We start from the raw sequence: 18,437 nt of genomic DNA, 5'->3' as shown, positions 1-18,437 counted from the left end.
TTTAAGGGGTAACATTTATGAAAAAAAAAAGGAGAATATACCTTTGTCTATGAGCATTCTTAGGAGAATTGAAAATACATATTCATGCAAAAATTTGTACACAAAAGTCACAGAAATATTATTTATAAAATTCAGGAAGTGGAGAAAAACCCATGTCCAACAAATGGTGAATGGATAAACAGAATGTGGTGTATTCATACAAATAAATATTATTCAAGCATAAAAAGGAATTAAGTACTGATGCATGCTGCAACATGGACAAAACTGTAAAACATTAGACTAGGTGAAAGCCAGAGAAAAAAGGTCACAAGTTGTAAGAAAGCATTTATATACAATGTCCAGAACAGGCAAAGCCTTCAGGACATAAATTAGATTATGGTTGCCAGGTGCTGGAAGGAGGAGAGAACGGGAGTAACTATTCATGTCTGGATGAGGTTTCTTTTTGAAGTGATAAAAATTTTCTAAACTGCATAATGGTGGTGTCACACAACCTTTTGACTATACTACAAACCACTAAACTGCACACTTGAAAATGGTTACTTTTATGCTATGTGATTTATAACTCAATCAAAAAGGATATCTATGATAATTTTTGAAGATGCATTATTCATTATAGTCTCAATATGGAAGCAGCTCAATGTCCTTTCATGGTAAAAGGATAAATAATTTGTAGTATAGTCACACAACAGAATCATATATGATAATGACAATGAACACTTTACTCCTGCACTAAATAATATATATGAATCTCACTAAAACATCTTGAGGGAAAGTGACACAAGAAGATGTATGCTTTATGAATCAATTTGAATACAGTAAAAGTACCTAAAATTAATCTTTAGAGTTTAAAGTCAAGGTAGAAGTTACATTTGAATGAGTGTGATAAGAAAATGATTGGGAGGGAGTTAGAGGGATCTAGGAAATATTCTGTTTCTTGATTTGAGTGGTAGTTACAGAACCATAATTATTTTTGTATTATTCATCAAATTATATGCTCAAAATTTCTATATTTTCTGTGTGTATATTATATTTTAATATAAATTCTAAAGAACAAAATAACTAAACAAAAATCCATCAATATGTAGATTTCCTCAAAAACATTTTTGGCCATACTTTCTTAGGTCTATTCTGCTGTTTGCTCTTCTCAAGCTGATTTCTAATAATAGATTTTGTTTAAATGCAGTGATTTGCTACTGAATTTGTTTCTCTACCCTATACTTTATCTTTTTAAGGACGTATGACTTTTTTTACTTTTTCTCTTACAAAGGCAGGACAGTTTCCATCACATGTTCCAGCTAGAATATTATCAGATCACCCACTGAAAAATATATCTATTCTATTTCCTAAAACCTGAAAAAGCATAGGCAGGAAGGAGAATAAGCTGTTATTTAAAATAATAATAATAATAATAATAATATTAAAATAACATTCTAATTGTTTGAAGGTGAGCCTCCCTGACCTTTTGTAAAAGACTTGCTTTTTTTTCTCCCTACAACACTATGCCTTGTGGTCTAATTTCAAAATAGGTACTGCTGCCTCTGTAGTATAACAGTGTACGGGGAGCCTTCCTTGACCTTTGTAAGGAAAAAAGAAAAAAAGAAAAGAAAAAAATACTTCCATTTTGAAAAGAAGATCTCTTACTTATTTTGATCTGGCAATAAATCCCCCCAACATTTTTTTTTTCATAAACCAGTTATAAGACTTCTTTTACCCCTTGCAACTGACAGTATACTATCTGATAAAAAGTTAAAGCTATGAGTGAGGCAGGGATTAGGTTGACACTTTAAAGGAGTTGCAGTAAGAACAATTTATTGATAGCCCATTGAATAAGGGAAATTGTAGCATAAGAATAGGACTAAAAGATACATAAGGACCAAAAAATGCCGGTCTCTTAGGCCACAGTAAAGATTTATATCTGACTTTAAAAGTAGTGGGTAGCTATGGGAGATTTTTAAGCAGAATGACATGATCACATTCTCAATATAATTTGGTTAAAATAAAAATAAATATTAAAATAAAATGAGATTATGATATAACTTCAGTACCACTTGCTTTTTGCCAGTTGTAATCTGTACAATACAAATGTCTCTTATTATAAGTACTATGTATGAAATATTAGTGAATAAAGTAGTGGATAATGCTAGATTACCATTTTTAACACCTCCCTTGGTAATTCAGTAAAATAATGATGTGTCAAAATAATTCTAAGATTTGGCTTGCATTCAAACTGAAGCACTTTTTTGATTAACAAAGATTTGCTGAAATTACAATTATAAAGGCTTACTTTAACTTCAAGGAACCAGAATTGGCAATATGTCAAAATTGTGGTGCACTGGTATGCCACTGGCACATGTACAAAGATGAAATGAAATCTAAATCAAAATTGTGATTCACTACAGACTGTCAGATATGGTTTCCTGAGATAAGAAAATTCCATTGCAAATACCAATTAAAAAAACTCATAAGCACACACAACACAATGAATCATGACCCTTATTCACTTTATGCAAAAAAAAATTTATAATAACATCCACCATTTCAGTGATATTGCCTTTGGAACTCAAATATGCTGTTAGTATTTGGCAGAACTTCAAACTGGGGATATTTTTAATATCTAAGGTGATGTAAATACAGATGGGTTAACAAAATCTGATGTGATATCATTGTACAAACTGCCAATATCTCTCAGAAGCTACGAGTTTTCTCTACTATGGCAAAGAATGCCACTAAGAAGATCATTTTTCTTCTCTTGCTTGATAGATTCAATTGTTTCACTCAGGGGAACTTCAATATTGTTAAAAGCATCCTCTGTGAACGCTAAGATAAGACATGACCATGATACAAAACCAACAAGTAGCTATAAATATTTCCTCTGAACAAACTTGCAAAATAATCTGACTTTAACAAATTCACAAATGTGTAACTCAGAATTTACGTACATCTGTTTTTTGTTTGTTTGTATATGTTGCATGGTTAAAATGTGTGACAGTTATACCACATTTGTGTAATACAGAAAAAATATGTTGCGAAGTTTGGGTAGGTCCAATTTTGTTAATTCTTACCATTTTAATACACTAAAAGACCTAATATAAATCCGTTAGGAAAGAAACTGAGTACCCATTGATTTACATTTGTGGTTACATTATTGGGGCCATTTTGTAGGTACCTAACTTTTTAGATTCTTCTCAAGATTTACCTATTACATTGTGAGTAGGAACTATTTCTAAAAAATTCTTTATATAGAATATCACAGTAGTTGGTGATATACATAATAAATAGAGAGTTCCTTCCCTCTGGTGGTACAATTCTAAAATATTAACTAACATGCATGAAAACATATTTGGTTTACACTACTTTAAATTAAAACTCAAGAAACCAATACCTTATTAAATGTAGATTTATTTTAAAACATTCTTGACCATTTGTAATCTGTTGTTAACTATTTTTGGTGGAAACTCATTGGGGTGAGTAAGGTGAATCTGACGTTTTCAGTTATAATTTTCAGTAGATGCCTCATTTAGACCTCCTTGCTTGTAAAAACACAAGTCCCACTACCAAACAAAAGTGAATTCAGTTTTATACAGAATATACCACACAATTTATTCCCTATGGTTATACAACTTGAGGTAGAGGAAAATCACCAGTTTGACTCAAGTGTTGAAAATGATTTGTAGGGAGAAAACTGAATTTTAAGAACTATTTGTAAGCAAATGTTAAAAGCAGAAAGGAAATATCTAGTAAATACTGAAATTAAAAATTAGATATAAATAACGAAAACTGTCCAAGGTTTAGTAGATGCATACCCTACAGCCGTTTCTACTCTTGTTTCTTCCTAGCATAAGCCCATTCTGCAAGGAACTTGGAAAGTTGACTCCTTCCTCAATTCTAGTGGCAGCTCTTGTCGGGTAAGTACGACAATAACGGACAATGAGAACTGAGGGGGAAAGCTGTTAAAGGTTTCTAGGAAAGGTATCACCTTCTGAGTGTTGCTGTGTTCAGTGTGGTAACAGGAATTCCTGCAAGCATCTTGAAAACCTGCCTGATGATGAAGCTGAGACAGAGTGAAGAGCAGGAGACTCCCCAGGAGAACTGGCACAGACATTCTGCTATACCTCACCTGAAGACACCTTAACTCTGAATATTTTGTTAAATAAAATTTCCTTTTCTCCTATCAGCTGGATTTCCTATTACTTGAAACCAAAAATATCCTGAGGATATTTAATTTGTTCTACTTTCTAAAATGTAGATTTAAAAGAATTCTTTTTTCTACCTGTTTTATTAATTACTTTTAAAAATTACATTATGAGGCATACTTTCTGAATGTAATACAAGTAAGCTAATTCTAAATCCTCAAAATATTAGCTGAATTTTACTTTAACAATTAAATTCAAAAGTGTCTTTAAAGTAGTCTCGTATTCCTCATGAAGTCTTGGTCTACACTAGAGGTGCTTTTCAATCATGGTCCCATCATTACGAGTAACTTAAAAAAGAGTTACTAGTTCCTATGGGAGTTGGTCTTTTAAAACATGAAATATGACCATTTTCATTTAAAAATGAAAGTTGTTTCTAGTTTATTCCTAAGAAAAACTGATTTTAGAAAAGTAGATATATGAAAAAATTAAATAAATAAAAATCATTTTCAGACAAGTCTTCATCATTGAAGGATTAGATTTTATTTGAGCTTTTCTCAATGGAGTTATAAAAATACTAAGAACATGAAAATACCAATCCTACACCACTTTAAAAAGCTTATTTTTACTAACTATAAATTTCCTTTTAAAAATTTAAAAATAAAAAATTTAAAAGGCATATATCTATTCAATTGGCTGTATATGCAAGCAGGCATCTATACAACAAACGACAATGTGTGTGGGGAAAGAAAAGGGAGAACAGAAGCAGTGGCTCAAGGCATCTCTGTATAAATTAACTTTTACTGGAATGTTTATCAGAAAAGCGAAGTTTTTTTTTTTTAATTTATCAAGGCACTTGGACATAAAAAGAATAAAGTTTCTTGAATTCATGAATCTCTACTGCGAAGATGACTTGATAGTATCACACACACACACACAATTTAGAATGAGTAAAATTTAAATAATCAAGAAAATCTACAAGATCATATCTTTTGGTAAACTGACAATCATTTCTTATGGTAAATATTAATAATAAGCAATTTTACTAAAATGATATATTATTGTCATGAAGCTATAGCTACAATTCATCTAAACATCTGATATTATGTTCTATTAATTCTTTTTGCATGTGAGAAGAGAACTAACTCAGTTCCCTGATATTATCTTGATAATCCATTTACAAGCATTATGAAACATTGTTCAAATATTTGAACATTTTGATAGAGTGAATTATCCAGAAAGAGCTGTCAAGGCTTGACACACCTACTACACTTCCCAGTCATGTTGCCTAGCACCTTTTCTTAAAAGCTCTCTCCTTTGGAGGTAAATACTTCTCAACACAGTGATTCAAAGAGCCAATGAATTAGAGTTGGCTTATGGATTTCATATATATTCTTAGTGGATCAGTATTTACCAAAACATGTTAATAAAATTAAAGACACTTCAAAAATATTAATATAGGCTGTGGATAAGCTACTGTATGGACAAAAGTTTTGTTTAGAAAATACTGAGAATATGAAACTCTGAGTGTAATAGAAGATAATACAGATGAATTGTACGTATGTGGTTGGGGAGTATGTATATTTGAGGTGTTCAAAGTGTTTTGAAACATATTAAAGCCATCAAACTGAAAGATTTAGCTTTTGACTTTGAAAATTTAACTTTGGAATGATTCTCAAAACTAGAAACAAGATAAGAGTATCAAGGAAGAAAAGTTTAAAATTTTGTCCTTAACATGTAAAGAAATTAACAAATCCATTTAAATGAAAAATATCCCAACAGGAAAATAGGCTAAGATCCTGAAACATTAGCTCACAATATGGCAGATGACCAGTAAATACAAGAAATGCTGCTTAACTTTTGATGTAATAAAAAATAAAATAAATAACCATGAAATATTTTGTTTTTACATATCATCTTGAATTGAACTACTTAAATAAAATCCCTTCTTCTTAGAGTACAGGAAAATGAACATAGACACTCATAATGGAAATGTTAAGTGGCACAAGTTTCTGAACAGCATTTGGGTAATATTTATTGAAATAATTTTTTAAATTGCTGTCCTCTTAAACATTAATTCCAATGAATTATATATTTTCTTAAGAAAATTATATACATCAGCATATATAAGTTTGCAAGGGTTTTTATCTTCAAGTTGTTTATGATAGAGGGAAAAGAAAAAGAGAGGGAACAATCTAGCAACCTATACGTTTATCAAGAAGAAATTATTATATTATGATACAAGCATTAACGGAAAGATATGTCATTAAAATTATAGTGCAAATAATTAGTTGTGGTCATAGAAGCTGACTATGGCATATTGTCAAATTAAGAAAGCAATTTCAAACGAGGTTTATAGTATGATTCCATTTTCATTAAATTATGTGTATAAGTATAGAAAAAATTTGGGAAATGCAATAAATTTTAAAGATCTGTCTGCATAATAAGATTATGTGTTGCTGTAATTTTTTTCACTCTCCATAATTTTTTCATTGTCTAAAAGAGACTTTTAATTTAGAAAATGTGCAATGCATATACATATAGTCCATACAAAAATAAACAAAACAGATTTTCTCATTCTTTCATAGCTAAAGTATTGCCAAAGAAAAATACTTTAATGTTTCTTCTGTTCTGGTAATATAAAAAACAGAAAACTTGAATATATGGTCACAAGAAACAACCAAGCAGAGTAAACAACAACAGCAGAACTATTTTCTGGACACCTTTGGTAAGACTGAATCAGAATTTTAAAATTAATTACTTAAATGTAAATAAATAACTCTTGCATCCATTTCCAAAGTGGATTTCAAATAGCACACAGTAAAAGTCAGTATAATAAAACCCTTTTTAAAAAGTACAGAGGAACTGAATAATATTGACTAAAGGCAGGAGAGAAGGAAACGTCTGGGAATGAGACTGAAATAAAAATTGTGCTGGACAACGGGCTAAGTGATGTAACTTCAATTTATCAGAAAATCAATTAGTGAACTTCTGATCAATCCAGGCTAAATGTGACCCTTAATGGGTTACACAGCTCTTAAGGTCTGATAAAAGGAGACATAGAGTTCATAAAAATAAAGGATCTTACTTTTCTGAACCCTGAGACAGTATCACTACATGGAACAACATAAAACAGAGATTAGAAAACACAGTTGGTAAACAGAATATCTATGTTCTATATATATATATGACTTTTATAGTATTGGTATCTGGTTCAAGACTTAAGGCATAATTTTATATTGTGTATATGTAAAGAGAATTAAGACTAGGCCAACTTTTTTACCTGAATAGATACAGGTTCATAACTTAAGGAATGTAGAAGTTAAGGTTCTACTATTCAAGTCACTATTTTGATAACCAGCAAGCACCTGAATGGTCAACCAATGGAAAGAACAGCAAAATATCCTATAAAGCAGGTTTGTAGGCAACATTAAAAACTCCATCATTAATTTCAGACATTAGAAAAACAATCTTTTGGGGATACAAATTTAAAAGATATTCAACCATGTCCTAGTTCTTTAAACATTATTAAAACGAAATTAGATATCAAATTTGTAGTGGCGATTTTTAAATTTTGGTTTCTTTAAAAAATTAGATATGAAATTAGAAACTTTGTTTATAAAAGTAATTTTGCAATCCTTAGGTATAAGAACTACTTTGGGCATATTTTCATGGAAGAAATTAAAGCTAGCGATTTTAAAATAAGAAAAAAGTATGCAGTAAATGCAAATAATTACCACACTTCAGTTGGTTCAAAATACAATAAAATATATCTAACTATACTTTTGCTCTGAACACTACATTAAAATCAGAAAAATACATAATATTGTAATTAAATGGTGTGCTTCTGTAAAAAGAACCGGGCTTCTAAGGTTCAAATATTTTTCCTCGGAAGAAAATGAAATAGCTTTATATACAAAACCTTTGATCACAATGTTTACCAAACTAAGAAGCCATCAGCTGGGATCTGAAATTTACTGAGGACAATTCAGGCAGAGATCACTAACATTCCCTACCCAACCTGCAGCAAACACTGGCTGGTGCAGTAAGTTTTCCTCTCCTAGGGCCTCTGGGCCAGGGCGATGTTGAGAGGCTTGGAGCCCAAGATGCGGCCATTCATCTCAGTCAATGCTTTCGTGGCCTCCTCAGGAGAGGAGAAGCAGATCAAGCCAAACCCTTTGCTTCGCCCTTCTTCTTGCATTACCTTAACTCTGCTAATTGACCCAAATGAAGAAAATTCCCTTCGAAGTTTTTCGTCATCAATGGTCTCATCGAGGTTCTTAATATAGAGCTTCGCCCCCTGGCACCGACGAAATCTTTCCTGTTTCAGCTGCTCAAACATTTGCTTTAACTCAGCCTGTCGCTCTGCTTTCTTTTGTGCCCGGCCTACAAAAAGCAGCTGTCCGTTTATGTCCTTTCCATTCATTTCTTCAACAGCCTTTTTGGCAGCCTCATGGCTATCAAAACTCACAAAGCCAAAGCCTTTGGATTTCCCACTGGAATCTGTCATCACCTTAACACTTAGGGTTTTGCCATATTTGCTGAAAACTTCCTTCAATTTCTCATCATCCAAGTCATCTCCGAAGTTTTTGACGTAAACATTGGTGAATTCATTGGCTTTGTTTTGGAGCTCGGCTTCCCGATCTTTACGGCTTTTGAATCTGCCAACAAACAGCCTGCAGTCCTTAAGCAGCGCCCCATTCATCTCCTCGATGGCCCTGTCGGCCGCAATCTGGTTCTGAAAGTGCACAAATGCATAGCCCCGGGAGCCTTGATCATCACTCATCACTTTAGAGGATAAGATCTTCCCAAAAGCTGAAAAATGCTCATAAAGGGTTTTGTTATCAATGGATTTGTCCAGATTCTTGATGAACACGTTCCCAATTCCAGATTTCCTTAAGTAGGCGTCACGTTGAGACCACATGAGACGGATGGATTTGCCCTTTATCAGGTCAAAGTTCATGGTGTCCAGGGCCTTCTGAGCATCTGCCAGCTGCAGGAAGTTCACGTAGGCATAGCCCAGAGAGCGGCGGGTGACCAGGTCCCTGCAGATGCGGATGGACAGCACGGGCCCCACAGCGCTGAACTTCCTGAACAGCAGGTCCTCGGTGACGTCTGCATGGAGGTCACCCACATACAGGGAGGCCTGGCGGTACTTGGCTGCTACATTCATCTCCTTGCTCCTCACTGCCACACGCCGGTCCCTAAAGAGCTCCTGGAAGGATCCCTGTAGGCGGGCGGCCAGGCCACCGTTTGGCCCGGGCTCATGCGTGGCGGCCTGGGAGTCACCGCTTGGAGGCCGAGCGATGGGTTTCAGATATAGTTCCCCAGGCTCAGGCAACCCTTATCCAAAATCCCCCCAGCAACCAGAACGACCCTCCCTGGAAGGGGGCGACAGATCTCAACGAAAGGCTCCCGGGACAAGCCTGTCCTTCCACACCACTTTGTGAGGACTCCTCAAGTGGCGGGCTAGCCCTCCATCCGAGCCTTCTCCACAGGCACTCTGGGCGCTGGTTTCTGGGTAAAAATAGGCCTCGCTCAGGCCGGTTTAAAGTTACAGCTGCCGGTGGAAGAATTCCACAAGTGGCGTCCGAAGCGGTGGCCCGGAACGCGGCGCGCGGGCGGCGGGCGCGGGGCCGCGCGAGCTCCGAACAGCCCGGGACCGGGTCGTGCAGGCGCCGCCGCCCGAGAGCGCAGGGGCTCCGCGGGTGGCGCGCGCTCTGACGAACCTCGGCCGCTCTCCTCCTCGCAGACCCGGCGCGGCGCCCCGGGAAGGACGTGTGGGGGATGGGAGGCGGCCAGACCGACGGATGGACGGACGGCCGCGGCCTGGCGGGCGGCGGCCGAGCAGGGGCTGGGGGCTCACCCGGGCTGCGGCCGGCGGGGGTCGGGCGGGAAACCCGGAACTCGCGCGCTCAACTTCCCGCGCACTCGCTGCCAAGGGGGATGTTTTCTTTTTAATATTTTTTGAGAGTGTTTTTCTTCCCCCCGCCCCTCTCGCACACTTCCCACCCCTTAGACAGCTCGGCCGAGGAGCGGGAGGCGGTGACCAGGGTGGAGAAAGGCAGCCGAGGGGAGTGGCCCTAATAAACCCACCCGCCCGCAGGGCCTGGCGTGAGTCTGACTGCGGGAGCTTTGCCAAAGGTGGATCAGGGCTTGTTACTTCCTTGCGTAAACCCCTCCAGTGGCTTCCTTTGACTCTTGGATGAGATCCAACGTCCGCACCTTGCTCTACGAAGCTCTGCAGGATTCCTGCCATGTCTCAGCCTCAACTGCTGCTTGGATCCCCTTACTAAACTGACACGCTCGCCTTTTGTTCAGGGCCAACTTTACAAAACTGTTTCTCAGCAGTCAGTTTAGATACTCTTTCCAAATAGAAGTTTTCCCTATACAACTTCTGGAAAAGTTTAGGTTTCCCTCTTAGAAACTTACATACCACCTTGTATTTTCGTAGCATTTATCTAATTAAAATATATTGTACATTTTAGGACAGTAGGGACCATGCCTATTTTATTTCCAGGCTTAACTCAGAGACTTGCAGAAATGAGATGTTCAGTATTTATTGAAAGAATACACTGTGTGGAAGAGATAAATAGATGAGATACTTAACCTGAGGCTGGTTTTCATGCCCAGAGATATGGAGATAGTGTCCCTTGCCTCAGAGAGTATTGTATTAAATGATTAAATTAACTAATACATTGGAAATGTCTAACACAAGATCTGCACAGAATAGCTCTAGAGTAACACTGATTTCTTTTCCTCTAGCGTTAAAGTCTTTAACATCATTTCCATAAAACCTTACATTTGAATCATCATACATCTTAAGGAATGTTACAAGCAAAACTGAACTGTCTGGTCTATATAAGGCTAATTTAGTGCCTTTTAAACTTTAATGGACATAGACATCCAGGAATGATCTTGTCTGAAAGCAGATTTTAATTCAGTAATTTGGAATGATCTGGAAACTCTGCATTTCCAAAAAGCTCCTGAGTGATGCAGATTCTGTTGGTCTCTGAACTACTCTGAGTATCAAGACTTTACAGCTAAATGAGTGAGCCCCCAGGGTGGCATCTTTTCTAATGTAAGGTCTAGAAAAAGTGTATTTCTCTTTCAGAAGATAATGATACTCTAACAGAATTTATTCTTAGTAATATATTTTTAAAAACACACACAACTAAACAGGAAGATGATTTTAACTATAAAACCCAAATTGCTTTTAACCTTTCTGATGCTAAATAATGGGTCCATGATTATTCCTAAATTAATCCTGAATAATGGGTTTTTTTTTTTTTTTTGGTGACATTTATTCTGGTATGTGTTGCTCCTGTAGGATCATTTGTTCAAATAAATAAAGTAAGTGGTCTTTTCTTCAACCATACCTTCTAGGCTGCAATTAAAAAAGGAAAAAAAGACCACTGACATAGTTGGTGGATACCACCAGTGGATATCAGCACATAATTCAAAAAAATTTAAACACTATTTGGCACTGTTTAAAGTAAATAAAAGTGAACATCATATTGAATATTATCAGATTTCTAAAAGAGAAATTTCCTAAGTGTGTATTGCCAGAGAATTTTGTTAAGACTTTATATTCCTAGGAAAAATGCCTAAGATTACATTAGTTCTTTGTACAACAACAATCTAGCTATAACAAGAAATGTTAAAATATTCCAAAAACTCATCGGCTTTTCATTTTCCTTCACTGTTATCTTCACTAAACATTTTGTGAAAATTGAAGTTACCAGATTCAGAATTCAGTCCTATATTTTTGTCTCTAATCAACCTACACACAAAAGATACAAATCTCAATTTGTTTAATGACCACCAGTCATGCTTCTTCCTATTTATACTATTCATTACACTGTTTTCATGTTTATATTTGAACAAAGTAAGCATTTTTAAGCATCTGTGACTCTTCTCTCTCTTTAATTCTCTAAATTCACCATTTTGTCAGTTGTGTTGATTCAATAATTTCTTAATTTGGGATGTCTTTTACATTTGCCCTTTCTGTTTATTCCCATTACCACTGCTTTTGCCTCATTTCCTTGTGTACTAGTGCATCAGTTTTATTCATTCATCTTCTTTTGTCTATATGCCAGTCTGTCTGTATGACATTCCATTGTGCATTTTGCTGCCAGATTAATCTTACTAAAATTTCTTTTATAAGGTTTTAGTAAAAAAAAAAACAAATGACTTCCAAAACTCTGCAATATTAATTCTATCTTAGCTACATATACCTTCTGTCAAGCTAATTCATCATTTGTTTTATGAGTACCTGCAGTTAATTGTTTTAAAAATATCCTTTCCCTATGATTATCCAAATTCTACCATCCTTCAGTCCTGTTTTCACCAGTAATTCTTCTTTCTTTCAGTAGTGTAGCTGACACTGATTACTTTTCCTTTTCTGAAGTGATTTAACATACGCATTGTATATTTGTGTGTAATTTTGTTCGTTGGTCTTGATGGACCTTGACCTAAAACTCTCTTCTGTCGATTGTCTTCTGCTTTCCTTAGCCAATTGTTGCAGCTTTGCATATTGCTGACTTGCTTGTCTTAATTCCTCAAATATTCTGAAAACATTTCAATTCAGTGCCAATGTTTTGCCACATTTTGAAATAAGTTGTAAGTTTGCCCACCTTATGTTATTTAACTCAATCACTATTCATCATACAAGTTGGTGGCTCATCGAATTAAAGAGGAAGTAAGATGTTGTTTGGCTTAAATGGCAGGGAAACTGTCAGTGTTTCTATTCACTGATACTGATGTTAATTGAGGTCATTGCTTATCTTAGTATATATTATGAAGAAATGAATAAAGAGCTATTTTGAGTATGAGAATGCATTTTAGACATCTCTTGTACTAATTCGCCAGAGTAGTTTCTGACGTCTACTTGAATCACTGCTCTGATGTAGTCAACTGTTAATAAAACTTTCCTTATTTTTGTCCAGAATGGCCTTTATTATCTTAATAGAAAGTAATTACATGAATGAAACTTGCTTTATTATATTTTGAAAGTGCCATGTTCAATATTTACTCCGAAGTGTAATATTGCATCTTTCAGATTATTTGGTTCTATTTGACAGTTATGGTCTCTTTTCAGTTGTACTTATTTTCTGTTGTTTTTTTTTTTTCCAAAATATAGTGTTAATTTCTCGAGAATGAGGTATATGATTTACGTATCAGAGTTACACTTCTCCATTCAGAGCACATAGAAATGTCGCAAAAAGTAATGTTTGATTACTAGTAAATCTTGATCAATAGTTCAAATCAATCCAAAATACCATTTACCAGCAAAAAGTTAGGTAGGCATCATGCAAATAAAATGGAATAAGACACAGCATCTTTTCTCAAAAGTCTCAAGGCTCTTATTAGAAAAAGAAACTAAAACAACAATTTTAAAACAATGTAAAATCAAAAATCTGAAACATATATGATAGAAGTTTAGCACAGAATACAAATGATTCTACTTATAAGGGCCAAAGAAAGCTTTTTCAGAGAAGACAGTGCTAAAGAAAGCCAAGCTGTCTTTTTGTGAACTCCCTGGAAGTTTAAGGATAAGTAATGTTGGTGTCAACCAGTATCCATTTAATATTGCTGGAATACAAAGTGTGATGAAGAAAGTGGCAGTAATTGAAAGGACAAAGAAAATAGGCCAGAGTACTTCACATACTAGACTATGTTACAGGCTTCGTTCTAAATGAAAGCTATTGGAATAATTGATCTAAGAAGTGACTTGTTTATATTACATTTCAGAACTGTAATGTGAAGATTATGTTAAAGACATGGAGTCCTCGAAACATGAAGCAGGGATAATGTAAAGATGCAGAATCATGAATCATTCTGAGTATGAAAATGCATTTTGAAATAAAAAGCTGTTATACTAATAAGACCAAAGTGTTTCTGAAGTCTGCTGGAATGGTTGCTGTGAGGTAATCAACTATTTTAGTAAAATAGTTGTAGGTATTGACAATATGGTGATTAAGACATAATTGATGTTGGACAATATTTGTTTAAACTTCTAGTCTGATTGCCCTCAGATAGATTCTTCATTTTGTCACATTGCCCTCCCTACTTTTGTATAGCCCCTCTCCTTTCTCCAGAACTCTGACTTCATCTTTCTGCTTAACCTACATTGTCAAAGTCCAGAAAGCTGCTCACCCCATATTCTCAGATTCTTCAGTTAGTTTCTACAAAACAATCAGACATTCCATCACTAGGGCTGATCACATCTTATAACAGAAATCCATTGTATGATTAAGCCAAAATCTCTTCAACCCTAACAGGGGTAGTTAAGGAAGAACAGAGGAAGTGAATGGGTCTGAGAAACCCCTTCTTGTCCAGCTACTTCTTCTTAATGGAACCCATGTGCCACTGTAAAAGAGATTCTGATTGGCTCTAACCTTGATGAAGAGAGAGAGTTTGAGGGCTACCATCTTACTCTTGTTGCCAAGGAAGATCTATCATCTTCCATAGATATGTTCATTGTATTACTGGTCATTCACACATGAATGTTTTTCTGACACCCAAATGTGGATCTGTTGTCTACTTTGGACAGAGATCTTTTTCTGCTTATCATTTTAGTCTTTACTCGTCTACACTGCAACTATTATAGCATTAGTCAGCCAAATTCCTATCTAGAAGACCTTGTTTCAGGTTCCACAGGCTTAACCTCAGAGGTTTCTGCATTAAGATCCATGGGTGTCAGTGCTTTAGAGGAAATGGTTCAAGATTGGCAGGGTCACTGGGATTTTACCCTTAGGTGTTAGCGGTTTCTCCTTCTCATTCTCCTTTACCAACTCATGCTTGTCTCTGAAGGGAGCCTCATGAAATAATGTGAGCAGGCTGTTACCTGTTTAGACTGGGTAATTACCTCCTCTGTCACCTTGCCAGGCCCACTTCTGTAACTGGGCAGAAAAATTTTATAAAACAATAACTTTTCTGCTTGGTCCCAGGTTTTGGCTGCAAATGGCAAATTCCAAATACCCCCAAAGTTCTTCTAGATGTATGTTTTCCTATAGCTTGCTGACTTTTGTCTTTAAAGTAAAATCTTTTCTTCAGGTAGAAATTCCTTAGATCTCATCTTGGTGTGTAACTGCATTTTCTGACACTTGCTGTTATGCCTAACTGCAGGAAGCTGTAAGGCATAAGCAAGTAGGCTGGCTCCGAAACTAAAGTAAAGTTTCCATGCAGGAGCAGACCAGCAGAGTTCCTGCTTGCAAAAAGCAACACCTGGCCAACTGCAATAGCCACTGTAACCACAGGCAAGCAAGCCTAGCCAAAGACAGTTGCCCCACGCCAGTAAGCCGCTAGACGCCCCCTAACACCTTAAAGGTCACCAATGAAACTAACCATTACCCCGTTCCCTACTCCAGCCCATTCTGCCTGATTGTTCTGTAACTCAATAAAATGCCAGGGCTGTCAGGGATCAGGAGGAGACTTGGGTCCAAGTACTCCTAGCCTTGAGTCACGGAGACCTCCAAGTACTTGGCTGGTTGAGCTTCTTGCCCACCTCCTCCCATCCTTAGCCTGTCTGGCTTGCACCTGAACTCTTGGCTCCTGGCTCTTTCTTCACGTGCATTCAAGCAACAGGGGACTCAATGTCCAGGAACCCGCCAGCGGTGGTCATCAGGAAACAAGGTATACCTGATTTATTTCAAGGATCCCTGGGGATTGTTAGACTAGAGACGCTCAGAACCCAGAGGAGGCCTGATCACCCTCAGCCAGCAGAGCTATCAAACCCTGACAGGAGGCACTGGTCAGTTAGGGGCTTAGGAACTGTTCTGTTTAGCTACTAGGCTATAGCTTCCCTATCAATCCCACTGCCACATATATAGAAATAGATTCCTCATTTGTTATTTTTTATTATCTGTCACTCCCCCCAACACACACACACATACACACACACACCCATTACCAAGACCACGTCTTTAAAGTGAAAATTGCACGAAGGCAAAAATTGTGTCTAAATGAGTCACCACTATATTTGCAATGTCTATAGTAAGAGCTAGCATGGAATGGGTTCTCAACACTTACGTTTTGAATGTTGGCAGACAGTACTCCGTCCATCACGCACATTTGTGCACATCTTATATAAGTAGATGCACTGAGCATCTTTGTTATGGTTTAAATGATGTTTGTATAGAAAGCAGCCTTGGAAGATACTGTGTTTCTCTCTGAAGCAAAGTGCAGGTTTATTCACAGCCTTACAAGATAGAGATACTTTCTCTCTTTGGAGCACAAAGCAGGCATGCTCCTAAGTACTGGGTTACTCTCCTTTCGTGCAACCCACTGTGGGTGCAGGTGTCACCTGGATGTCCAGACATCACACTGTGGGACTTTGGGCTTGGGGAACTGTCACAAAATAATGCTAATACGCTGGCTACTGCTATTACTGTGAGGAATAAAGTCTGTCTCTAACCCAGGAGAATCCACAGAACTGTGTCAAGATAATTTCTCTGATTACAAGTAGGGTAATTGAATAGGACCATTGTGTCCTACAAAGTCTACCACTGTGTCCAAGTCCAGCACATCAACCAGGAAGGACACAGCCTTGTCTACAGCCAATCATAGTCACCTTCAGACACACAGAGTCAGATTCAGAAGACAAATCAGAAGTCCTTTTTCAATGATATCTCTTTCTTCCCCTTATCTTGTTCTTTCTATCCCCTCAGGATCCCTGGTTTATGCTCTGTCCTTCTGGTGGTCAAGACCAGCAAAAGACCCTAGTTGTTGACCCCAGATCCTGATATTCTTTCAGAAGGAGGATGTAGAAAACAAAACACATTTTTTTTCATGCTGATGTTAACTGCCTCTTTATGTCTTAAAATTTTTGAAGTAACATGATGTGTTTTCATTCATAAAGACCCTGCTGCACAAGGGGTGAAGAACAGGAAAAACAAGGGCCTGGAGGGACAGAGCTCCTGAGCCAGCCACAAAGTCATCTGAGTGATCACAGGTGAGAGGCTGAGTTAAGAGTCTAAATAGTTTAGAGTGGTTATATATGCAAGAGGTCAAAGTGATATGTAATCTGAATTACAGTTTTTCTTAAAATTACTGTAACATTTTTAGTACTTAATAAGAGCAACTATCTGTTGTACATACCTATGTTCAAGACATTACATTTGTACATAAAGTAATGAGCACAGAGTAAGTGCTCAACCAACAGTTTCTATTTTTTTAAAAATTATTTTATTATTATCAGTTTTACATATTCTTGCCTATTTCATTTCTGACAACAGTCCTAAAGGAGAGCTATAATTCCCAGTGTTTTGGATTTGGAACCAGATGCAGAAACTTTAATTAAGTAAAGCAATAGAAATATAAGAAAGTGAGGATTTTAATCTATGTCTCTCTAATTTTCAGATTCATATTCCTTCCATTGTATAAACTGCATTAACTTTAAATATAGTTTTTGATGTCTCTGTAAACATGCCTGTGTCTGTTTTTTTATTTATTTATTAAGACTGAAACTGAGTACAAGCCCCCATATCCCTGTCTTTTGAAGTAAAAGCTTTTTGCTTTAGTCCCCTGGGTCTTAAAAGGCTGTCTTAATTTGCAAATGTTAACCACTATGTATAAAAGGAGATAAAAACAAATTTCTTCTGTATAGCACAGGGAACTATATTCAACATCTTGTAATAACCTTTAATGAAAAAGAATATGAAAATGAATATATGTATGTATATGCATGACTGGGACATTATGCTGTACACCAGAAACTGACACATTGTAACTCACTATACTTCAATTAAAAAATAAATTTAAAAAAGGATGCCTCCATGTAAGAAAAAAGACTGTCTCCAGAGTTAATGATTAGGAAATATGAAGATGTAGAAACAAAGAATAGCTGTTAGTTACAATTTAGGCTATAAACCAGCCACGTAGCAGTCACTGACCCCTGAGTTCCCTTAAAGAAAGAAATAAAGCTCTGGCACATTCCTAAGTTGTTTTTACAGGAAGCAGACTCCCACCAGGTGAAAACTGCTGACTGCAAGCACGTAGACCCCAGAACAGTTGTTGAATCATGATGATCGGTGATGCTGGAAACTTCACCTTGATGCCAACCACATAATAATTGTGCATGAGCTGATCATACACAATTCAGCACTGCCCCTGCCCCCTAACATTTAAAAGCCTTTTGCCTGTACTGAGGTGTGAAGATGGTTCTTAAGGACACTAGTCTACAATCTCCTCAGTTAGCCAGCTTTCTCGAATAAAGTTGCTTTCCTTGCCGCAACATCTTGTCTCTTGACTTATTGGCCTGTTGTGTGGTGAGTAGCCAAACCTGGGTTCAGTAACAAGATCTAA

At 36.6% G+C, this 18,437-nt stretch overlaps 1 protein-coding gene and 1 long non-coding RNA gene across 2 annotated transcripts in view; both read right to left on the bottom strand.

Moving 5' to 3' along the window:
- LOC140700032 (uncharacterized) overlaps positions 1-18,437 on the bottom strand; it is a 341,257-nt gene that overhangs the window by 170,402 nt on the left and 152,418 nt on the right. The gene's annotated exons all lie outside the window — the stretch shown is intronic.
- PABPC4L (poly(A) binding protein cytoplasmic 4 like) lies at positions 4,833-10,083 on the bottom strand. The gene has a single exon (XM_031692043.2). The coding sequence runs from the start codon at positions 9,301-9,303 to the stop codon at positions 8,191-8,193; it is 1,113 nt and encodes a 370-aa protein (XP_031547903.1). The 5' UTR covers positions 9,304-10,083; the 3' UTR covers positions 4,833-8,190.

Source organism: Vicugna pacos, chromosome 2, assembly GCF_048564905.1.
Source record: "Vicugna pacos chromosome 2, VicPac4, whole genome shotgun sequence".
NCBI lineage: Eukaryota > Metazoa > Chordata > Mammalia > Artiodactyla > Camelidae > Vicugna > Vicugna pacos.
Note: the sequence above shows the minus strand (reverse complement) of the source record. Positions and strands in the feature narration are given on the sequence as shown.

What these genes read in the sequence shown, in the direction of transcription:
- PABPC4L (XM_031692043.2), bottom strand. Translation starts at nt 9,303, where the DNA reads ATGAATGTAGCAGCCAAGTACCGCCAGGCCTCCCTGTATGTGGGTGAC.